We start from the raw sequence: 20894 nt of genomic DNA, 5'->3' as shown, positions 1-20894 counted from the left end.
TCATTTCTAAGACAAAAGAAGTTAAAAACATTCAGCTTTGGGTCTAAAACATCTAAAAATCCAAACGTCTACTTAAAATGATAAAGAAAACCCGCAAACAAACAGAAATACACTTCAAGAATCCCATGCATCCACAAGGCCCTGACCCATATTCTTTAATCCGTTTTCAACAGGGGGACAAGACGCTACAGCTATCATGTTCGTTCTCTCTTATTTTTACCAGGACTGAGGATGAGGGAGTCTGTGCGTGTATGAAAATAGCAGCAGAAATAACACAAGCATCACATCATTCTGTCATCAAGAAGAACACTCGTATTTCAACACTTCCTTGCATCATCTTTGCTTTGGAGACATCTTTGCGGCAGAAAATAAGCCTATTCATATGTGGAATGATTACAGTATGTGTGTGTGTGTGTGTGTGTGTGCGTGCATGGTATTAAATAGGTCTTGGTAATAAATCTGATGGCTGCTGCCACTGTATAAATATAGCCGGGGGATTTGGTCGTGTTAGATGTTCCCATTTCATCACCACTGATGCTTCGTCGCATCAAATGGCTTAAGCTGAGCTCCCAAACAATGAACAGCCACAGAGAAAAGACGGGTGTTAGAACGGTGCATATGAGAGGCATTGTTCTGCATGACATACCTGACCACACCCGGGACAGTCGTTGCCGTTCTCACAGGTTCTCCGGCGTGACTGGATGCCGCCGCCACAAGGCACAGTGCAGCGTTCCCACGCCGACCAGGCAGACCAGTAGACGTGTGGCGGGCAGGGCAAGTGTTCGTTGCAGTACCTGAGGAGTCACATAAGCACAGATTTAAACTCATAGCAGTCAAGTCTCATGGTCTTCTATACATCCAACTGGCAAATTCCTACACATAATAGGACGCTCTACTTAAGCCGATTTAGCCTGACCATGGTTGCTATGCATCTGCAAGCCACTCAGCAACCATCCTCCAACTCAGCTTATCATATCGTTCTGCTTCTGTATTAAACAATGTCTATCTATAGCGCCTGCTCTGCCCCACTAGTCTGCAAATAGATGCAGATGGGAATACCTGTCTTCCTTTAACTGCAGCAGTCCTGACTCAAACATAAATTCAAGATCTCCAGAAGGAGAGAGAGAGTTATCAAGTACTCTTGGGAGTTTATTCTGCTTAAAAGGTGAATATATCTCTAACCAGTCTCATCCTCTGTATTCCAGGTTGCGTCACTGACCACTCTGCACTTCATGTCAGTGCAACAAGCTGTAAACAACTCTGTCATGTCATGTTTAATAGCAAACTCGTAAGCAGCTGTCTTTAAGATGGTTATTACCCTCCAATAAGTAACTCAAGTGTCCAATAATACTTCATCTGTAGCTGTTTCTGTCTTCAAAACACTTCTGAGGCTCTGACAGGAGTTAGGTTAAAAGCTTTCACAGAGGATACCTTATTGAATCATGTATAGGAGTCTCTGGGATTGTCTGTGGAAAATGGAATAGCTTCTTTATCTGACAGACCACTGAAATTATATATGAAGGACACCGAAGACGTCACCGCACTCTTGAAACCTTGCCACTGCGCTACAACTACAAATAGCTCAGACCACAAGACAGGGATGTTTGAAAAAGCGTGTAAACTTCACTTCCAACAAACTTTTGTATAAACCAACATCTTTCTTTGATGTGGCCTTGGAGTGCAGAGAACACAGCTCGGTGCGAGTCTGAAGGTCTGTAGCGTATGTCTGTGCATAATGTTGTATTAGCCACTGTGGCTTCAAAGTACAGTTAAGAAAATTGAATCTCAAAACATAACTTGCACATGTAGTTTGCATAATTCATTGACACAGCCTATTAAAAAAGCCTCACATGTGCATGCATCATCTGTAATTACATCGTTTTACAAGACAGGATTATGGCGATGTCTAAAATACTTTAATAGCTCAATCCTCATTAGGCATTAACTACAGACGATTGCCAGTCTTATTAGAGCCATATAATTTATTTTATAACTCTTACGCATGCTATAAAATTGCTTTTATTGCTATTTTGTTGTCTTTTTGCAGATGACCGCTTTTTGAAGAAAACCGAGTCTTCTTTAAACCCTTCCTCCAGAGGCTCAGGCTGGATATTTCCATTGTACCATTCTCAAACACTCGGCTATTGTTCACGGCAAATCAAACGCCACATTCTGTACACCCCTTGTTGTTAAAAATCCTTAGAGCAGTGTCTTCCTTTCCACTTCTACTAATCTGCGTGCTTGTACGATACAGTAGGGAGGAGGAGTGTGGAAAAGTGAGGACAAGTGTGGATTCCAATCTTGCGAAAGCCCGAGAGAAGGGGGAAGATGCACAAACACACACGCTCACACAGACCGTGCAAACAAGTCGTGCGCATTAACTGCAGCGACCCAACACAATATGAAAAAACACCACGTCCGCGATCAATATGTAGAGCTTTAGAATCATCATCATCATACACACTAATCATTTCAGACGAGTAAGTGGCTTTGCTCCATCTCATCTTATCCTTTTCCCTTCTCGGTAAAACACACAGAGCTGATCAAACCAAAAGCGAGGCTAATTACCCGCTATAGGCTGAGTAAGCAGTGCGGACGCTGTCAGTGTGCTGAGGGAAATACCAACAGAAGGTTCATAAATGCAGGCATTAACTGGCCAGATTTAAGCCCGTAGCGCTGCTGTGTACGGTTGGTTTCATAGCATTTGCTTTATCTTTAAAAGCTTTGCCTGCTGCAAACAATCAGGGCCAGACTTATTGAAGGCCTGTTGGCTAATGCAAAAAAAAAAAAAAGAAGTTTATTTTGCCCTCAGAATCGTTGTATTTTGCGAATATGCGTGTCTGTGTAAATATAAGCTCGTGTCATATGCATGGATCTGTGAACATAAGGCCTGCGAGTTAATCCCAACAGAGTGCTTGAAGCAAGAACAGCGTATAGTGTTTCTTCGCTGCAGATGCCTAGCACCTATGAAAGAAACCCAGTGCCTCATAAAATAAAAGCCTCCACTGGCATTAAAAGAATCGCTCAGCGAGCAGAATTTGACAAAACGCCAGTCCGCCTCACGCTTTTAACGACACAGGTGGTTGAAATTTTTTGGACACTGCGTTAATCAACTAATTTTTTTCACATCTCTTCCCCATTTCTTTTGTGGCACTAGCAATAAACATTCCTGCTTCACCAGGACACACACATACACCTTTTTTAGCATCCCTTTCTTTTTCCTCCCTCAGGCAGTCTCAAACTGACACAGCATAATTCATCTGTTAACACATTTTCTTTCAGTGTCTCAGCTTTCCTGTTCATTTCTCTCTTCACGCACCAAACACACACACACTCACACACACACACACACACACACACACACACAAACATGCAAGGCTCCTCCCCTTTCACTCCTGTCTTACAAGAATCCTTTTCCAGCCCTCACAGCTGGCCTCTAAGGTGGCCTAAGGTGTTTTAAATAGCTGAACAGAGCAAGCAGTGATGGAAGGGGAGATGAAACAAATGAGATTAAAGCTCGGAGAGTGAAATCGAAGGGTGGGAGGTGTAAAATGTGCTTCTGGCCTCCTGTGGTCTTTAGTGCCAGCCAGCATTTTTTGGGTTTGGTTCCCGAGTAAGTGGGCTGTGCCGGTCACTCTGCATATGTTTTGCTCAGGGCTTGTGGTGGAGCAGTCACTTTCTCAAGGACCGCTCCAGGAGCAGCGATGAGTGGAAGAGGGTGGAGGGGAGGCAGGAGGTTAGACAGGGGAGTGAGAGGAAATGAAAAAGTGCTGGGAAAAGGAAAAAAAAGAAAAGCAAGTAATATAAGGTTCATCCTTGAAGGCCGTATCCTATTACTCACCCATCACGCTGCTTCTGTTGCCATGGTGACAACTGGTAACAATTTCTGTCTCCTTTCTCCTTCCCTGTATCCTCTGAACTGTGTTTATTTGTACTTTTACTGCCTTCACCTCGGGTTAACAGCAGGAGGTGGATGAAAAACATCAGACACTATGGACACCAAGAAGGAATGCCACTCTGTACTTGGATGGAATTAACTTTCTCTAAGACAGCTTGTTTCGTATAATTTTCGAACACACCTAAAGATCTTAAAGTTTTCCTCAGTGCTTTTCAGGTTCACCTCATTTAATTGACCTTATTTAACTTAAGAAAACTCATCTCTTGACCTTTTCTACCTTGCTTCTTCGCATACTTTCTCCTTGAAAAACTACGTTTTTTTTCAGGCCTTCAAGGTTGCTTAGAAACCATACAAACATCTTTAAAAAGGCGATTATTCTACAGCAAAGCCTCCAAAGCTTCAAAACGTGGACTCAGTCTGTGTGTGAAAGCCAGATAATTACCCAAGCGCAGGCCTATCCCACTTATTCCTTAATTGGCTGTCACATATTTGGACAGAAGTGAGGGGGGAAGGCGGGGAGGAAAACAAAAAGTCACAGCCAAAGTCGTACTTTCTAACAGCAGGTTGCAAATTATGGGGAAAAGAAAGTTGTTTTCTTTTTCCCTTTCCTTAAACATGCACGGATCCAAACGCACTTGTAAAGCTTGTTTTTACTTGAATCGGCTCATGTTGACCAATGTATACGTGTGGGTGTTGCGTTTGCATTATTCACCTCTCCTCGCGGTTCTGGCCCACGCATACTCGTCCGCCGTGGCGAGGGGTTGGGTTGCTGCAGGAGCGCTGACGCACCTGAAAGCCAATGCCACAGGTGGTGCTGCAGGGAGACCAGGAAGTCCAGGGGGTCCATGCTCCATTTCTATGGTGACAGACAAAGCAATGTTAGTCTGTGACTTTAGCTACTGATTGAGAAGCTATGCAATTGGTCTTGCTTGTACCATATTGTCCTGTCTTTATTGTTTAAGAAGAAGGTCTTGAGCTGAGAAGCCACTTCTCATCGCATGTTACTCAGAGGAACAGCACGACCTTTCTCAGGGCTAACACAGAGAAACATGCCGCCATTCACCATCACATTCACACCTACAGTCAATTTAGCCACACAGGAAGAGCGAGGACATGCAAACTCCACACAAAAAGCCTCCAACCAGCCTGCAAGCTGAACCTTCTCCCTTTTGCGCTAACCACTTCACCACTGTGCTGCTTGCAGGCGATCAGACTAATCTTTGTAGCACATATTAAGGGAAAATGAGCCAGTGAAACAAATCAGATAAAGGGATGTGTTTTCACGTGTCTGTTTCATTGTAAATGTAATAATGGGCTCCGAGTTTGAGATAAGCATTTATGATTACGCTCAGACATTTATTACTGTGAAAGATTAAGTGACTGCTTCTAACTTCCCTTCATCAAAACGCCTCATCCTTCATGAACGAATATGCTCATATCCTTGTATAGCCGCCTGAAGAGTCATGCAGCAGCAACTTTAACTGTGAGAGTTAAAAACAGTCACGTATCAGCTGATGCGGTGCAAAAAAAAAGCAACGCCCAATCAACACTTGTTAGCCCTGAATAGGTGACAGTGAGGATGCAACACATAATGACTGGCTGTGTGTAGATACCAAAGGAGTGGATGCAATTCACCAGGGAATTAACTAACTTTCTCAACCTCACTCTTAAAGGTACAGTCAGTTGTTTTTGAGGTTACTTTATAAAAAAAATGAATATTGCACTTATAAATACATATTGAATAATCTGTAATTACATTTTCCAGGAAACTGATGCCTTAATTTAAAATTTGTAGAAGTCTCTATATTGTCCCGCCATCTTGAATACAGTGACCAAAAAGGACATCACCTTTCTGCCGAATTGTGCTTTATGTCTGTGGCTAGAGACCACATATCTAGTACACCTTATACATTATTATTGGCGACTGTCAAACCTTTGAGTCACCGAGCAGCTGAATAGGGGAATGATGTTGATGTGCCCGCTGTTCAAACGTTACTCAAAGTTCCAGTTTAAAAACTTCTTTATTTGTTATCAAAATCCTTAAAATCCACAGAAATCCGTGTCTGGACAGCTGACAGCAAGGCATTTAAACAACAATAAGGCCAAACAGCTAACAGTACACCAGCTAATGTTAGGCCTCCAATAAACAACTTGATAACAGAGTTTAATCGCTAAGATTCAGAGTACAGCAACATTACATCTACTTTGAAGACAGTTTCACTAACAGCAGCTAACAGCGGCAAAAATAACAGTTTTTACCAAAAGAGAAGTTAAACCTAATCTCAAAAACTCATCTCAGTATCTCTAACTGATGAGGTAAACAGCGGACTGACAGCCTACACTCACTACAGATGAACAGTGGCAAGAGTTGTTTGACCTACAAAGGCCACCGTAGCTAGCATTATGAATTTACATTGGTAAGGGTAAGAAATAAGCGTTCAGTTGACTGCAATGTGCAATCTGCTGACATGTAGTGGTGAGATTTTACACACTGCACCATATAGGTTCTATCGTTCCCTACATAGATGTATGCAAAGATATTCATAGATCATTTAGAAACATTTGCACATATGTGCTGCTGCATCAACAAAGTAGTTTACCTGGAGCAGTTGGCGACCTCAACACTGATCCCATGACACTGCTGGCCACCACACTGCGGGGCTGGGTTATCGCAGGCTCGCGTCCGACACAGACAAGACCCTGCACTGCCTCCGTCGTTGTGGCTACAAGTGGACCAGCCGGACCAGGCACCAAAGCCTCCATCGACTGTAACATTACGAACCTAGCAGCAACAGAGAAGGTCAAAAATAAAACACCTGAAAGTAATGGCTTTCTCAGAAAATGGTCATTGAGTGATGCTCTCAGGAAGGTATTGCTCTGCGAAATTCAGCCCATGGGTGGATGCAAACAGAAATCAATTTTCCTCTAATAGATGCAAAGAAAAAAAAACATTACATCTACAGCAAACCCCAAATTGTGCATTTATGTGCTGTAAACATAAGGAAGATACACAAAAATTGCATCAGGAAATGATGAGCGACGAAAACGGGAAAATAGAGATTCATAAATGCAGATCAAGGCTGTGAATGGACACATTCAAAGGACAGAAATATGAGGAAATAAAAGTGGCCTCATAACTGAATATGTGAAGCAAAACAGAATCGAACAGGAAGGCTCTGATATTGCAGCCGCTATGAATTACGACTGATGTCCTAGGCGTATGAGCTAAATACAAAAAAGCGCCGTTGTGAGATTCAGAGCTGCAGATGATATGAGCCATGTTGCCGCAACATTTCAGGATGATTTAAAAATGCAAAGAACACTTTCACACAAGGGGAAGAGGGAGCGTGATCATCAGCAGTTTTGGCAGAAGCAGAATACCGTCTGCCCTCCGCTCTTTTTGGTAATTGAACTCTGCTGTGTGCCTAAATGGGCTACCCTTGGCTGAGGCAGACAACATCAACGGGCTGCCTAGAAAGCAAACAACTATACAGCGACAGCCAATGCAGAAATATTGCAATATCATTTACAGCCGAGGCTATAAATGATTTGGTAGATGAATATTTCATGCTGTATATATCTCTCATTAAAAAATAAAGATCCAAAGAGAAATAAAGTTACTTTTTTTACTGGCAGGAAATGTAGTTTTTTTTCATTAAAATGCCAAAATAGAAGGGAGAAGGCGCCAGAAAGAGGACAATAGAAAAAAATCTGAAAGATGATGAAAAGCACTCATATTTTTTTATGGAATATAAAAATAATACTTTCTTTCATAGACTGAAAAAGCAAGAGAGGGGTCTCTTTTTATTCAAAATATATTAAAAAAAACATGCTTTAGATTTGGGCTTGGTGGAGGACAGGCAAAGCGGATACCTTACAAAAACATACTGAGTAAAAATTTCCATTTTACCTGAGTTAAAATTGGGACAAAAATGTCTGTGACTAAGACTTTCACCTCCCCTAAAACCACAGCAAAACACATTTTTTTGCTTGTTTCCAGACATGAGACTGTGAAGCCAGATGGCGATTATGAATAGGTTGGTAAAGCGTATCTCCTGTCTCTGCCTACACAACACTACTCAGTGTGCAAACCCTTGACTGGCCTCCAACTCCAAGCTTCCACTTCGCAGGAGAACAGACATTCAGCCAGTTTAGCCTTTGCAAACTGTTAATGGACTCACAGGGAGTGAAACTGTAGCTGTGATAAAAGAACGCTTCTTTATTTTCAGGTTTTACAAACTGCGACTGAATTGTTGTAGACCCCTACTGTCTGGCCATTCCTCAGTGTCAGCATATAAAGTTCATTTAGATTAACTCATGATCACTCTAAATGGACTAGACCAGACCAGACAAAGGTTAACCAAGCAAATATATACCCCATCAGTGGTGTGGGCAGTGATATATGGCCACCTGAAAATGCATGAAAACTAAAGTATTAGTGGCTATGCAGCAAGAAACACAGGTAATATCTTCAATCAGCATTTAAAGTAATAACTTGAATTTTTTGGGGGGAGATGTGAACCCCCCCAAATGACAGTTAGATTAAAAGATAAGCCATGCTGTCTCACGTCCATGATTAGACAGGTGACAATTACCTTAAGCTATCATAGGAAAATTAGGAGTGTTAGGAAAATTTTACCCTTTTGTTTCGTAAAATTTCACATTATATAACAACAACTTATAGAGAGAAGTTATAAAAAAATGGACAAAGCCACTGTGACTGTGTGAAACCAGACGTGATCATATTTGGACAGGAGCACAGAGCAGAGCAGCTACTAGCTAATGCTAGCACTTTCCAGCTAGCTTAGCTAGCAACATGAAGCCGTAATTTGGGGCAATGCTGAAGTAGATTAAATGTGTCTATCCTCAAAAAGAGACATTTTTGAAACACTTAGTTACAAAAAAAAGAGGAGCATATTTTAGTAAAGTTTCATGATTTAAGACAACAACAGCCACACTCCTCATTATACAAAGCGTTAATTACTTTTTAAACAGGTTACATCACTGCTCACTCACTAAACGTGAATTGGCAAATCAGCTCTAGATTAAAGCACGTAAAAGAAAACAAAGTTCCTGTCCTTCCACCCTCGATTGGTCGCGGCAGATGTCTGCCCCTCCCCAAGTCTGATTTCATCCTGTTAAAAGGGAGGTTTTCCTTCCCACTGTCTCCAAGTGGTTGCTCATGGTTGGAGTTTTCTCTTTTCTCTCTCTGTATTATCGTAGGGTCTTTATCTTGCAATAAAAAGCACATTGAGGTAACCGTGATTGTGATTAGGTGCTATATAAATAAAATGAAACTGAAATGAATTGTCCTTTGGAATTGACTCAATTTTGGAGCCAATTTGAGGAGCATCATTTTTTGGCAGTTCTTGGCTTCATTTTACAGGCTTGAAGTTTGGGTTGCTGTTTAACCCTGTTTTCATCCTTTGTGCTATGCTAAGCTAACTGTGCCTTGGCTCCTCTTTCATTTTTAATGAGCAAATATGAGAGTGATGTAAATTTCCCGCACATTAAAATGATTCACCAAAATGCTCAACTGATCATAAGTAGCAGAGCTAAATGTTGTGAAGCTGAAATTGCTTCAGTGAAAATGTGATCTTGATGAAATATTGACTAGAAATGTTGTGGTGAGCTCATGAAGCTTTTGCCTCTGGCACAAAGAAGAAAACACACTGTTGCAGTTGGTGAAATGGTAATGCTTATTCATGCACATATATGCATGTGTAATTGTGTCCATGTATGCTCTCTGAATGGACATGCGGATGTGGTGTTGGCTAGCTTTCTGCCAGAGCTCTGCTGACAGATGCCATGGCTTGAGTGCCAAATATTTCCCTGAATATAAAGCCACATAAAAGAGCCACACAGCACTCTTGACTGGCTCGAAACTGATGTCTGTGAAACACTGCTCAAATTGATAGGCTTACCGCCCCCTAATACGGCTCCCAATACTGGTGCACGTTAAAAATAAATGGAAGAGCTGTTGTGCTAATGAACCAGCAGTCGGAGGTGAATGATTGAGGCAGCGTCCTCGATCATTCTGAGGGTACATGCAGCTCCCTTAAAGTCAAGTTGTTCAGTCCTGAGATGTCTTTTGTTGTTGGGAAGGATATGTTTCACAGTGCTGGTTTCAGGGACTGCTTGTGAGCTGTGAAGATCTGGAGAGCAGGATGTAGCTTTCAATGGGGAAGAGTACAAATTAATGTAAGAAACGAATACATGCGAAAAAGAGAGCGAGCTTGCAGGTGGAGCAAGGATAATTGTGTTTTCTGCCAACTTTTGTTAAGTTTGAAAGCTGAAAAAAGAAAAATAAAGCAATCAAACACCAAGCGAGTAAGCAACAATGAAGTCTGTGCACCTCACACAATAGCTTCATGATACTCACAGGGCATTTTGAGATGCTTTGCTCCCACTGGCTCATTCTGATGCTTTCCTCCAGAGTGGTGCATTTCTTTAGCAGCAGATCCCAACCGCAGTACGGGTCCCTCGCTCCTACACAGGCTCTGAAAGGAGAGAATCAAGTTGGGCATTTAATGGGCTTTTATTAACCTGTCATGTATGTATACAGACACCTCCGCATTGTTGCTTGACATGAAATCAAACATCAGGATGAAGAGGGAGATTACTGGGAGAGCTAAACGATAAGGTGCCGGGATAGGTGATGTATGGAAATATAGAACCGCGAGAGATAAGATGGTGGGGAAAGTGTCAAAAGAGTGATGGCACAGGAAAAAAAAACAAGAGAGGGGTATAGAGAGCGTTTGAGAGAGGAAAAACAAGAAAATTAACAGTGGGAATGTAAATCACCATCATGCATTGCAATGCATCAGCATCCTAGAATTATCTCCTAACACAGTTTAGTGACTGATTTTTCAGGTAATCTTCAGTCAAACACCAGGATTACATTCATGCCATCACATACGCGCACACATACATTCCTGACTCAAATAGCTTATCAGCTCCCACATGAGAATGCTGTAGTAAAGATAACTGGGTCTGTTTTTGCCGTATCCGCTTCAGATGTTTTGCTGAGTGCAATAAAAAGCCCGATGTTACTATTTTCATATAAATAAAAGTCTGCACTGACAGCACAATGACATATCTTTGAGCCGCAGGCTTCAATGCTGCCTGACATGCCCCTAGTGAAATGTAACAAAGTTGTCCGTGGGTTTCATAACAATGAACCGCATGCACACACAAACAAGTGAGCTTATGCAAGCAACACATGATCACATCCTATCTAGCTGTATGAAATTGCAGAAAGCGAAGGCTCATGCTTTCCTGCACACACAAAGTGGCTGACATAATGTTTGGGTGACTGTAGGTGTCCAGACGAAATATCAGGGCCAAAGACAGGAGAACAAAATGAAAGGGAGAAGTAACACGTCAGTACCTGTCTTTCATGGGCCCTTAAGGGCTGTACAGATCGCACACCTCCCATCGGTGAGCCACACAGCAAAAGACGGAGACAGCCGTCTAATATTTCAAATAGGCAAACCTCAAAGAAATGTCAGTGATGATCCCAGAAACACTCCCTGTAGCTGCCAGTCCGTGTCCAAGATTTTATTACTTTTATCTGTTTTTTTCTGTTCTGAATTCTCTCTTTAAAAAAAAAACAACAAAGGGGAAAAAAGCATCAGCGATGTGATGAAGTGCCATTATGGCTGCAGCATATATCACAGAGCCACAGCTGTAATATGAAGCCTTAAGTCTTTTGTGTATTCCAATAACAGCTCATTGTGCGAGAGATAAGGTATGCAGGTGTGATTCCTTTCCTGTGTGCGATGATGGATGGGATCCCAATCTTAGTGAGTCTTCACACCCCGGCCTCTGTCTCTGGTTTTCTTTGCCAATATTTATACCTTGATGGAGCTTCTTCCAGACAGACAGAAACTCAATATATCTGATGAACACACGCACACGGTCGCTGCAGGACTGTGCACGAGGCAGAAAACATGTGGTTTTGTGGGCGGGTCAATGACAATGAACGACAGCGAGACAGGGCAGCCGTGGGCACCTCCAGTGGCTCAGACAAAGCTGATTTAGAGGATTTTTAATCTCACCAAAGGCCCCTGATCAACACAAAGGCCTGGCTCCCTCAGATAAAGAGCATCTCGTGAAAGAGGGAGCTTTAAAACTTCGTTGTAAGCACATTTGCTTTTTTTGACCATTTCAACTAAGATTAACGGTGTTGGTTTGTTGGTTTCTTTGCACATGTACTCACTCTCTGCTCTTGTGGTAGCTGCATCTCTTGAGTGGGATCTTGATGACCTGGTCTCTCACACCCACGTATAGCTCGCTGCGGCTGTGCAGGATCAGCAGGCTCCGGATGTGCTGCCTCTTCCTGGGAGGGAACAGCTCGATCTCTTCTAAAAGGCAGCTCCCTGTAGACTGGTTGAGCGGGGAAAGCACTTTTTTGATAGTACCGTAATCTAGAAGAGAGAGACAGAGTTGAGGTGAAGATTTGGCCACAAAGAGGAAGGAGGGTCATTTTCGGAACAAGAAAAGGTAAAGAGTAATGGAGGAAAGAGCAAAAGGAGAGCCATGGTAACAATAGAGGAGTTTGAGGAGGGTAAACAACAACAACACATATTTGCTGGATGTGAACTCAGGGTGCGAGCGCACACAAATAACAATCACTTCCTAACACAGCGGCTGTGAAATAATACTGTCAAAAAGAATGGCGATGGCTGGTGTGCCGAGCTTTGTTATGCCATCAACATGCAGCACTGTCGATGCAACCAGGGAATTGATATGGCACCTGAATCCATGATTTCTGGCCTACTTTGCTTTGAGGGGATATTCCAGGGGATAAAGCCTCTTTGTAGCTTTGAGAGAGAGGAGTGTGTAAATCCATGTCACTGTGAATGTGTCCCGACCCTTATTTTCTGTAAAGGCGGGCCCCAAGGGATAAGGTTAGGGACACATTTTCTTTGGAGAGAGTTAAAACAAATATCATCTATTATACATGCAACCCCCTGGGTGAAGAAAAAATAATTAGGTGCACAGTGATGCCTAAGGAAGACGTGCGACATGCTAATAGATGTTTTTAAGGCAGGGGATGCAGAAGTTAAGTTTTGCCCCCAGCAGTAAGGGCAAGGGAGCAATTAGTTCTGAAAGTAGCAAGAAGTGTAGAATCCCAGTAAGGCTACATTACTTTGGTATGTGGGAGTTGGCCTGCTTGCTTGTTTTGGATGCCAGATATTAGTCCAGTCTGCCTGTAGTCCATAAATATACGGGTCTTAGAGTTACTACCTTTGCAGAGACATTAAAGGGATGGAGTTCTGGGTTGGAACCAGAAACATGAGCTGAATTTAGTTGATTAGATAGAGGATAAGGAGTGGCTCCATAGTGCAGTGGCTTATGCATTAGCAAGCAAACAATCCACAGTTTGACTCTGGGAGGAGACACAAACTCCTTTGGGGTTACATCAGGAAAGATTTTAAAAAATCTACCAAATCAAACATACTGGGCTGCTACCCACTGTGGAGACCCCTTTGAATACCGGAGCAGCAAAAAGTAGCTTAGGTAGGGAGCTTTACTTGTTAGCTAATTGTGGCTAACATTAAGCTAATCTAGCTAGCTAGCTAGCTAATAGATAGCTACTCACTCATCTTATATAGTATAAATCAATCAATCAAAACTTTATTTTCAAAGTATTTCTCATAAAACAAAGATGCAACTCAGGTTTCTGTACACATTAAAAGCAGAAAATAAAAAAAAAAAACACAGTAACACACAAACACCCTTTTCACTCATTCCTCTCATAACCCCCTCCGTCCCTACAACCCCACCTAGATATCGACACCCACCTGATAGATAAAAAAAGATGTAAGGTAACTACAAAGGAAACTAAAGTGAACAAATAGATACATAAATATAATAAAAGAGGATTAACCATGTAAAGGAATAATTCAATGAACATGCCATTAAATATATGAAAAGTAAAATAAGTTTTAAAAGTCTTAGCAGGCCAGCAGTCATTAGGTAGACTGATCCACAAGCGTGACACATAATAACATGTATGCCATAAGAGAAAATAGTATTAATTAGTAGTATCACTATTTATCATCCTTCATATTATACTATTTATGATGTGTAGGCAGCTACTATATGGGCATAGGTGTTATTCTTACCCTGTACTTTTAAATTAGTAAAAAAAAACGTTTTCTATTTTTAAATCCAAGATAATTTTATTGTGCACGCGTGTTTTAGAAAAACGTTGTGACTGTATGTTGAAGTTTAATAAGCGATGATTTCAGATCACTGGATTCATATTTAATCAAAATCATTAACTTCTTATTTGCTCAAAGTTAAATTATAGCAGATAAATTATAATAGATAATTACAGCATTATCTGTTTAATCAAAGATTAATGTAATCCTACTTCTATTTTTGTGCTGTTGCAAATGTAGCTTATATTAGTCATATGTATATGTCTTACCTGATATGTTTTATATGCATCCGTGTGGGGACATCTAAGGTCACAGTTACTGTATCTAATTACTTTTGCTAATGACTAATTAGCTAAAGTTTTAATCACAAATGCTTTATGAGTCAGAAAAGCATTGTTTTTTTCTCTTAAAGGATTTACTTGGTTAAAAGTTTAGCACTGCAGTGAACAACGAATTTAAAAGTCTTTTGTTTTTAACTGAATTCTGTTCACGTTAATGGAAAGAAAATAAATACTGCTTCGGGGCAGAAATTCCTAATGAGGGCTGAAAAACAAGGTGACTGCTTGCCACATGTTCAAATTGAAAACCCCCACACCTTCACATCTTTGGACCCCTAGTTGAAGCTAGAAGCTTTTCCACAATGGCCCCAATCAGTGGGGTGTGTTTAGGCGTTAATAATAGCATGTGATTAGGTACAGTATGTGTGCTAGCCAGTGGCCTTGGCAGCATTTCAGATGTTTTCATTAGCGTCTGGTTAGTGTCTAGGGAACTTGCAGTGTGGGCAACTCTGGTCCAATGCTACATTGATCACAGCCCCATGCAAACAATGAGAGGGGAGTTTTTGAGGGAGATGCCAAGCACGGAGGCAGCGAACTGGAACAGGTTGTGTGTGTGTGTGTGTGTGTGTGTGTCTTCGTGTGTGTGTAAGTAAGAGGGAGAAAAAGAGCTTGTATGCTTGTATATGAGATATCCTAAAATAACACTGACGCTACAACAGGAAGATCATGTTGACATTTCCCAGTGGGCTTATGGTACATTAGCACAGTGAAGTGGGTCACTACATTCAAATTCTGCTCAGTACACCTGTTCATAATCCACGTATGTGTGTTATATCATAATACAGACACCCTGGTGCCTATCTGGTGTCTTGCTGATACCGTTTCCCCCACCTTGCCAAGTCTAACATCACATATTGTCACGCCATTATGATCAAACAGTGGACTGATAAGCAGACGGCACCACGCACGTCAGACTGGGTAAACGTGCAAGGGCTGAATGTGTGTGTGTTATTAATTATCCATCTGTCTGCTTTTGATGCATCGCTGTCGGTTGTTTCATGGTATTTATGATCTCTTCATGAGGGATTGCATGGGAGTGACATGCGGTGAGCCTGCCCGCATAATAGTTTATGTTGCGTCATTGCATATGGAGAACATATGGAGGTAAAAAAGTGATTTAAACCCATGTCAGAGACAGAGCTTTGGCGTCTACATGATAATCATACTGATAGATTGGTTTCATTTGTCTTCACACAGTCCCCTTTTTTTCTCGTACAGAGTGCACTTCAATTATGAGAGTATAATTTTAAGTATTTTACTGTGACAACCAATATTCATGGCTGTCGAAGTAACAATTAAAGCTAACATTTGAAAAATAATGGCCCTTTTTTATGAATTAAGACAAACTTAGCTCTAATTTTGCCCACTTTAAATAAATAATGTAGGATAGTGTTCCTCATAACAAGAAGCTAATAGAGAAAATTTATTTTTAGACCCTTTAATATGTCACACATTGAAATCAATGTGCATGAAAAAGAAATATGTAGATGCAATCTTAAAGACCTACCTGTGGCCAAATATATGATGTGGAACAGCGTGTCTTTCCCCTGCACCACATCCACTGCCACATGAGTGAAGCGGACGTTGTCCTCCATGAAGTAGGGCACAGGAACCACGGGTTGGATCACCTCATGCATCAGTAAAAACTTCTGAGCATCCTGCAAGTTTCTTTGAGTCAGGTTCACGTAAGCGCCGGAGTCGATGGTGCCGCACTGTGGAGAAGGTAGGGGAGTCGGAAAGGAAGAAAAAAAAAGGTTTGACTGATTTCATTAATAAAAGCCTCTGGGATGGCAAGTTAATAAGCTTAAGCTTTTTGTCCAGAAGTACCACCAGAGATGGAAAAGAGAGGGATTGAATGATTAAACGAACAAGGCTTGAAAGTCAATTGCTGAGTCGTTGCACTGGTTTTCTATCCTCACAACCTCAAGACTTTGTAGTCAATACACCGAGGCTGATGGAAGGAGTCTGAATGTGATGTTTGACTGAGCAAGTAGTTATCTCTTTCATTAGATTCTTCTCCTCATATGCATATATATTGCTGGTGAGCTTTATTGGTACCCCCATAACAGTGTGTCTTGATTTTGTCATTCTTTAGCTCAAAAGTATATTCTTAAATCAGTTTTCAGGTCTTCATTATTGCTACTCTGAAAATAAAACATGCAACAATATCATTCAACCAAAGAACTCCCACCCCGCACTCAAAATGTCTTGCACCCACGATTTTTGGACTGTAGAAATCTGCAGTCAAAACAACAGAAGTGTCTCACAGAAATGAGCGAATTCCATTGTTACAGATAAATTTGATTTTATCAGGCTTTGTTTACTTGGAGTTCTCAAGTCCCGGTAGAGACTTGCGACTGAAGCAGAGTCGGTGCTGCGGCGCTGGCTTATAATAAGAAATATCTGCTATGTAACATATTTCCCAGGGTCTATTACTAAAAAAAAAACAGTTCAATAAAGTGAACTCTCTCCAAATGGGATTTTAAAGATGGAAATATTAAGGAGTCAAGAGGAGTATGGTTTCCTTTTTCACGTTAGAGGACATTGTAAAACCCAAGTGTGTTCATTTTTAAAACTGCATTGTTAACTGAATCTTTTTATTGGATGTTACTGAAACGATTTTTAGGATTTTGAAACGTCGTTTTTCAAATTCAGTATGGTTCCAGCGATCACTATCACAGTGCACTACTATTGTAAAAAAAAATATACACTGTGTAACGTGATCACTGAGATTTTAAACACACTGTAAAGTGTATCTACAGTTAGGTCCATAAATATTTGGTAAGAGACTTTTTTTCTACTTTTAGTTCTGTACATTACCACAGTGGATTTTAAATGAAACAACTCAGATGCAGTTGAAGTGCAGACTTAAAGCTGTCTTTTTTTAAAATAAAAAGATTGCATAAAAATGTGAGGAACTAAAGCATTTTTAACACAATCCCTTCATTTCAGTGGCTCAAAGTTGTTAATTTCTAATACTTGGTTGAAAACTCTTTGCTGACAATGACAGCCTGAAGTCTTGAGCTCATGGACATTCCTCCTTTTTACTGCTCTGCCAGGCCTTTACTGCAGTGTCTTTCAGTTGCTGTGTTTGTGGGCCTTTCTGTCCAAAGTTTAGTCTTTAACAAGTGAAGTGCATGCTCAGCTGGGTTAAGATCAGGTGACTGACTTGGCCATTCAAAAATATTCCACTTCTTTGCTTTAATAAACTCCTGAGTTGCTTTGACTGTATGTTTTGGGTCATTGTGCGTCTGTATTTTGAAACACCACCCAATCAATTTGACTTCATTGAGCAGGATTTGAGCAGACAGTACGTCTCTGAACACCTCAGAGTTCATTTGGCTGCTTCTGTCCTGTGTCACATCATCAATAAACACTAGTGTCCCAGTGCCACTGGCGGCCGTGCACGCCCAAGCCATCACACTGCCTCTGATGTGATGTACTTTGGATCATGAGCTGTTCCACGCCTTCTCCATACTTTTATGTTGACATCATTCTGGTAGAGGTTGATCTTGGTTTCATCTGTCCAAAGATTGTTTTTCCAGACTTGTGTTGGCTTTTTTAGATGTTTTCTAGTAAACTACAGTCTAGCCTTTCTATTCTTTAGGCTTATGAGTGGCTTGCACCTTACAGTGAACCCTCTGTATTTACTTTCATGCAGTTGTCTCTTTATGGTAGACTTGGATATCGATATGCCTACATCCTGGAGAGTGTTGTTCACTCTTTGTGAAAAGGTTTCTTATCATCAAGGAAATGATTCTGTGATCATCCACCACTGTTGTCTTCCTTGGATATCCAGGTCTTTGTGCTTTGCTGAGTTCACCAGTTCTTTCTTTCTTTCTCAGGATGTACCAAACTGTAGATTTTGGCACTCTTAATATTGCAGCAATTTCTCGAAGGGTTTTTTTCTGTTTTCACAGCTTAAGGATGGCTTGTTTCACCGGCATGGAGAGCTCCTTTGACCGCATGTTCTTCCAAATGTAAGCACCACACCTCAAATTATCTTCAGGTCTTTTATCTGCTTAACTGATAATGACATAATGAAGGGATTGGCCACACTTGCCCATGAATTGCCTTTGAGCCAAATGTTGAATTACTCTGGCCCCTTTAAAAAGCGGGTGGCACATGTTAAGGAGCTGAAACTCCAAAACTCTTCATCCAATTTGGATGTGATAACGCTCAAATGAAAGCTGAGAGTCTACACATTATATCCATGTCCATTATATACCTATAATTGGAATATGTTTCAGTAAACAGGTAAAAAAACTTGTGGCAGTGTCCAAATATATATGGATTTAACTGTACTTCTTAAAGGTAAATAAACTATTTGAAAACACATTGGATTACCTGAAAGCTATACACTGAAAACCTGGCTGTGCTTCTCAGCTCTCTAAAAGTCAATGTTTGGGAGGCACTTGGTATTCACAGGATGATCCTCATGCTTTTTAAAGTGGAAATGTAGATCCTTTTCTCCACCAAGCTGAAAGGGACAAGGTGAGGCATGAAGCCATTCCTGCTGAGGGAGAGCTGGATGAGTAAAGCTAACCATGCATGTCCTCTTCAGTAAAAGAGGTCCCAGGCATGGGTCAGGATCGTGGATTGAGGCCCAGTTCACAAAGAATAGTCCTATACTAACTAATAAAGCAGAGAAAAGCAAAATAAGCTTTGCTCTGCACTTGCATCAGCCCAAATGACTGGCACTGTTTTAGTTTTGTACATAGGATCATGTTTGCTCCAGGATAACTATACACACTCACTTCTTACTTAGTCGAGACTGGACCTTGGGTGGCGATTAGTTCCTGCTGACTAGCTACAGTATCAACATGACAGAGACTTTATAGAGATCAATCCCCGGCCTTCCCAGGGCTGACAGATGAGAATCGTAGAGGGCTTCCCCACGCTGGTGAATGGATCAGTGCCCTCGCCACATCAGGAAATGGGAAATTAAAGCCCTGAAGGACAAGCAGGAGCAACACTGAGTGTGCCCATGTGCCAGACTGCCTAAAATGAACTTCCTGCTTGTGGCAAAAATGTGCTGCGTGTCTACACGATGCAGCCTGAATAGCAATGCACGTGTAAGGTTTCCTTTTGCGGTTCGTCCTTGCATTGTGTGCGTGTCTCTGAATCCCAGAGTGTCGGTGTGACTATATTTCTGCCACAGTGAGACAAAGTCAGACGCTGACCAGTGAGGGTCTATGACATCTGTGAATGAATCGTGAGATGGATGTTGTGATTTCCTCCGTACAGTCAAGGTGAGGGACACGGCCATTATTTGGCTGAGGACCCATCCAACATCAGCTGTCTCGTGCATCACCAGTGGACTGCGCTCTGGCAGGATGATAAGTGCCACTCAGAAATCCATCCAGGTGGGGCGGTCTGATAGCATGCTATTCCACTCTCTTCCCCCTAACCTTCCAGGTTATTCAGTATTTTAAAAACAATGTGGGTTAGAACTAAATCTGGTTATTTTTTTGGCCAGTTTTATGATTATATATAACATCCAAAGGAAGGCAAAGAAAACTGACACTTTTATTTTCCTGACCTCTAAATATCAACCATAATAAGGACATTTATATTTGGGTTTGAGTTGAACTTTAAAGTTTATTTTCCTACATGTGGAACTTAGCAATGAATGTGTTTTTACAGTTAGCAATTACAGAGTGACAGAAAACCTATACAACTCATAGATGGCATTAGCTCCTAATGTACAGCGAACATGACTCATAGCCTGAATAAACTCTCCAGAATCAATCCGCGTGGTTCAAATAAATGGGGGGCTTTTCTTTGCAGACAGACAGGGAATTAAGCTCTCAATCAATGACCAGTATGTGTGTGTTGAGTGATGAGCTCGCAGTCATAATTATCTCTATTTGGCAGCAATCTATAACCCTTTATTTTTGAGGGCGTATTTGTGTACGGTAGACATGTACGTGGCCAGTGGCTTTCATGGCTGCAAGTTTCCTGTAGGTGTTTGTTTGTGCATTCATTCGTGTGTGTGTGTGTTTGTGTGGAGGTGTGCTTGTAGAAAGGGCTGAAAAAAAAAGGACAGGCTATAAATCCTGTGCTCGTAAATCTAATCCTCCAACATTGACAAATGCTTGATGAAGATGTCACTGAAACCTAGATAAAGTGCGCATCGGTCCAGTGGTGAGGAGCAGCCATTGTGCCCGAGCTTAAGTGGAAAGATGAGATGGAAGAGGAAGAAGCCGTATAAAAGTCTATAGTGCATAGCACCCCCCCACCGATGATGTACCTACATGTACAAGGTGCTGAAGAGGATACATCTGTGACCAGATAAGGAGCACTGGTTTTCTTGATGGTGCTGATGTGCAGAAATGTGAATACATGGTGACAGTGAGAGCTTACAAATTCATATGTATGTGCATGTTTTTTTTTAGAATACTATCATACCCGGCACTTTTCTCTTTGTGCATTTCAGCCACTTTTTCTGCAGATAATGTGTCTGCGTTAGTTCTCGATGGGAGG

The 20894-nt window shown here is 41.4% G+C and overlaps 1 protein-coding gene across 5 annotated transcripts in view; it reads right to left on the bottom strand.

Annotated features, from left to right (window-relative positions):
* The window catches only part of sema5a (sema domain, seven thrombospondin repeats (type 1 and type 1-like), transmembrane domain (TM) and short cytoplasmic domain, (semaphorin) 5A), a 140738-nt gene that overhangs the window by 40394 nt on the left and 79450 nt on the right, over positions 1-20894 (bottom strand). For all 5 annotated transcript variants that reach the window (XR_269493.4, XR_002063341.2, XM_025910406.1 and 2 more), the window contains 6 exons: positions 15916-16120; positions 12120-12327; positions 10281-10398; positions 6499-6680; positions 4611-4754; positions 647-794 (listed from right to left, as the gene is read on the bottom strand). Coding sequence is in view for 3 of the 5 variants with exons in the window: in XM_025910406.1 (XP_025766191.1) it covers positions 647-794; positions 4611-4754; positions 6499-6680; positions 10281-10398; positions 12120-12327; positions 15916-16120 (1005 nt within the window). In the remaining 2 variants the exon portion in view is untranslated. The remainder of the gene's footprint in view (positions 1-646; positions 795-4610; positions 4755-6498; positions 6681-10280; positions 10399-12119; positions 12328-15915; positions 16121-20894) is intronic.

The sequence above is a fragment of the Oreochromis niloticus genome, linkage group LG9 (genome assembly GCF_001858045.2).
Source record: "Oreochromis niloticus isolate F11D_XX linkage group LG9, O_niloticus_UMD_NMBU, whole genome shotgun sequence".
NCBI classification, from domain to species: domain Eukaryota; kingdom Metazoa; phylum Chordata; class Actinopteri; order Cichliformes; family Cichlidae; genus Oreochromis; species Oreochromis niloticus.
This window is presented reverse-complemented; position numbering and strand designations above follow the sequence as displayed.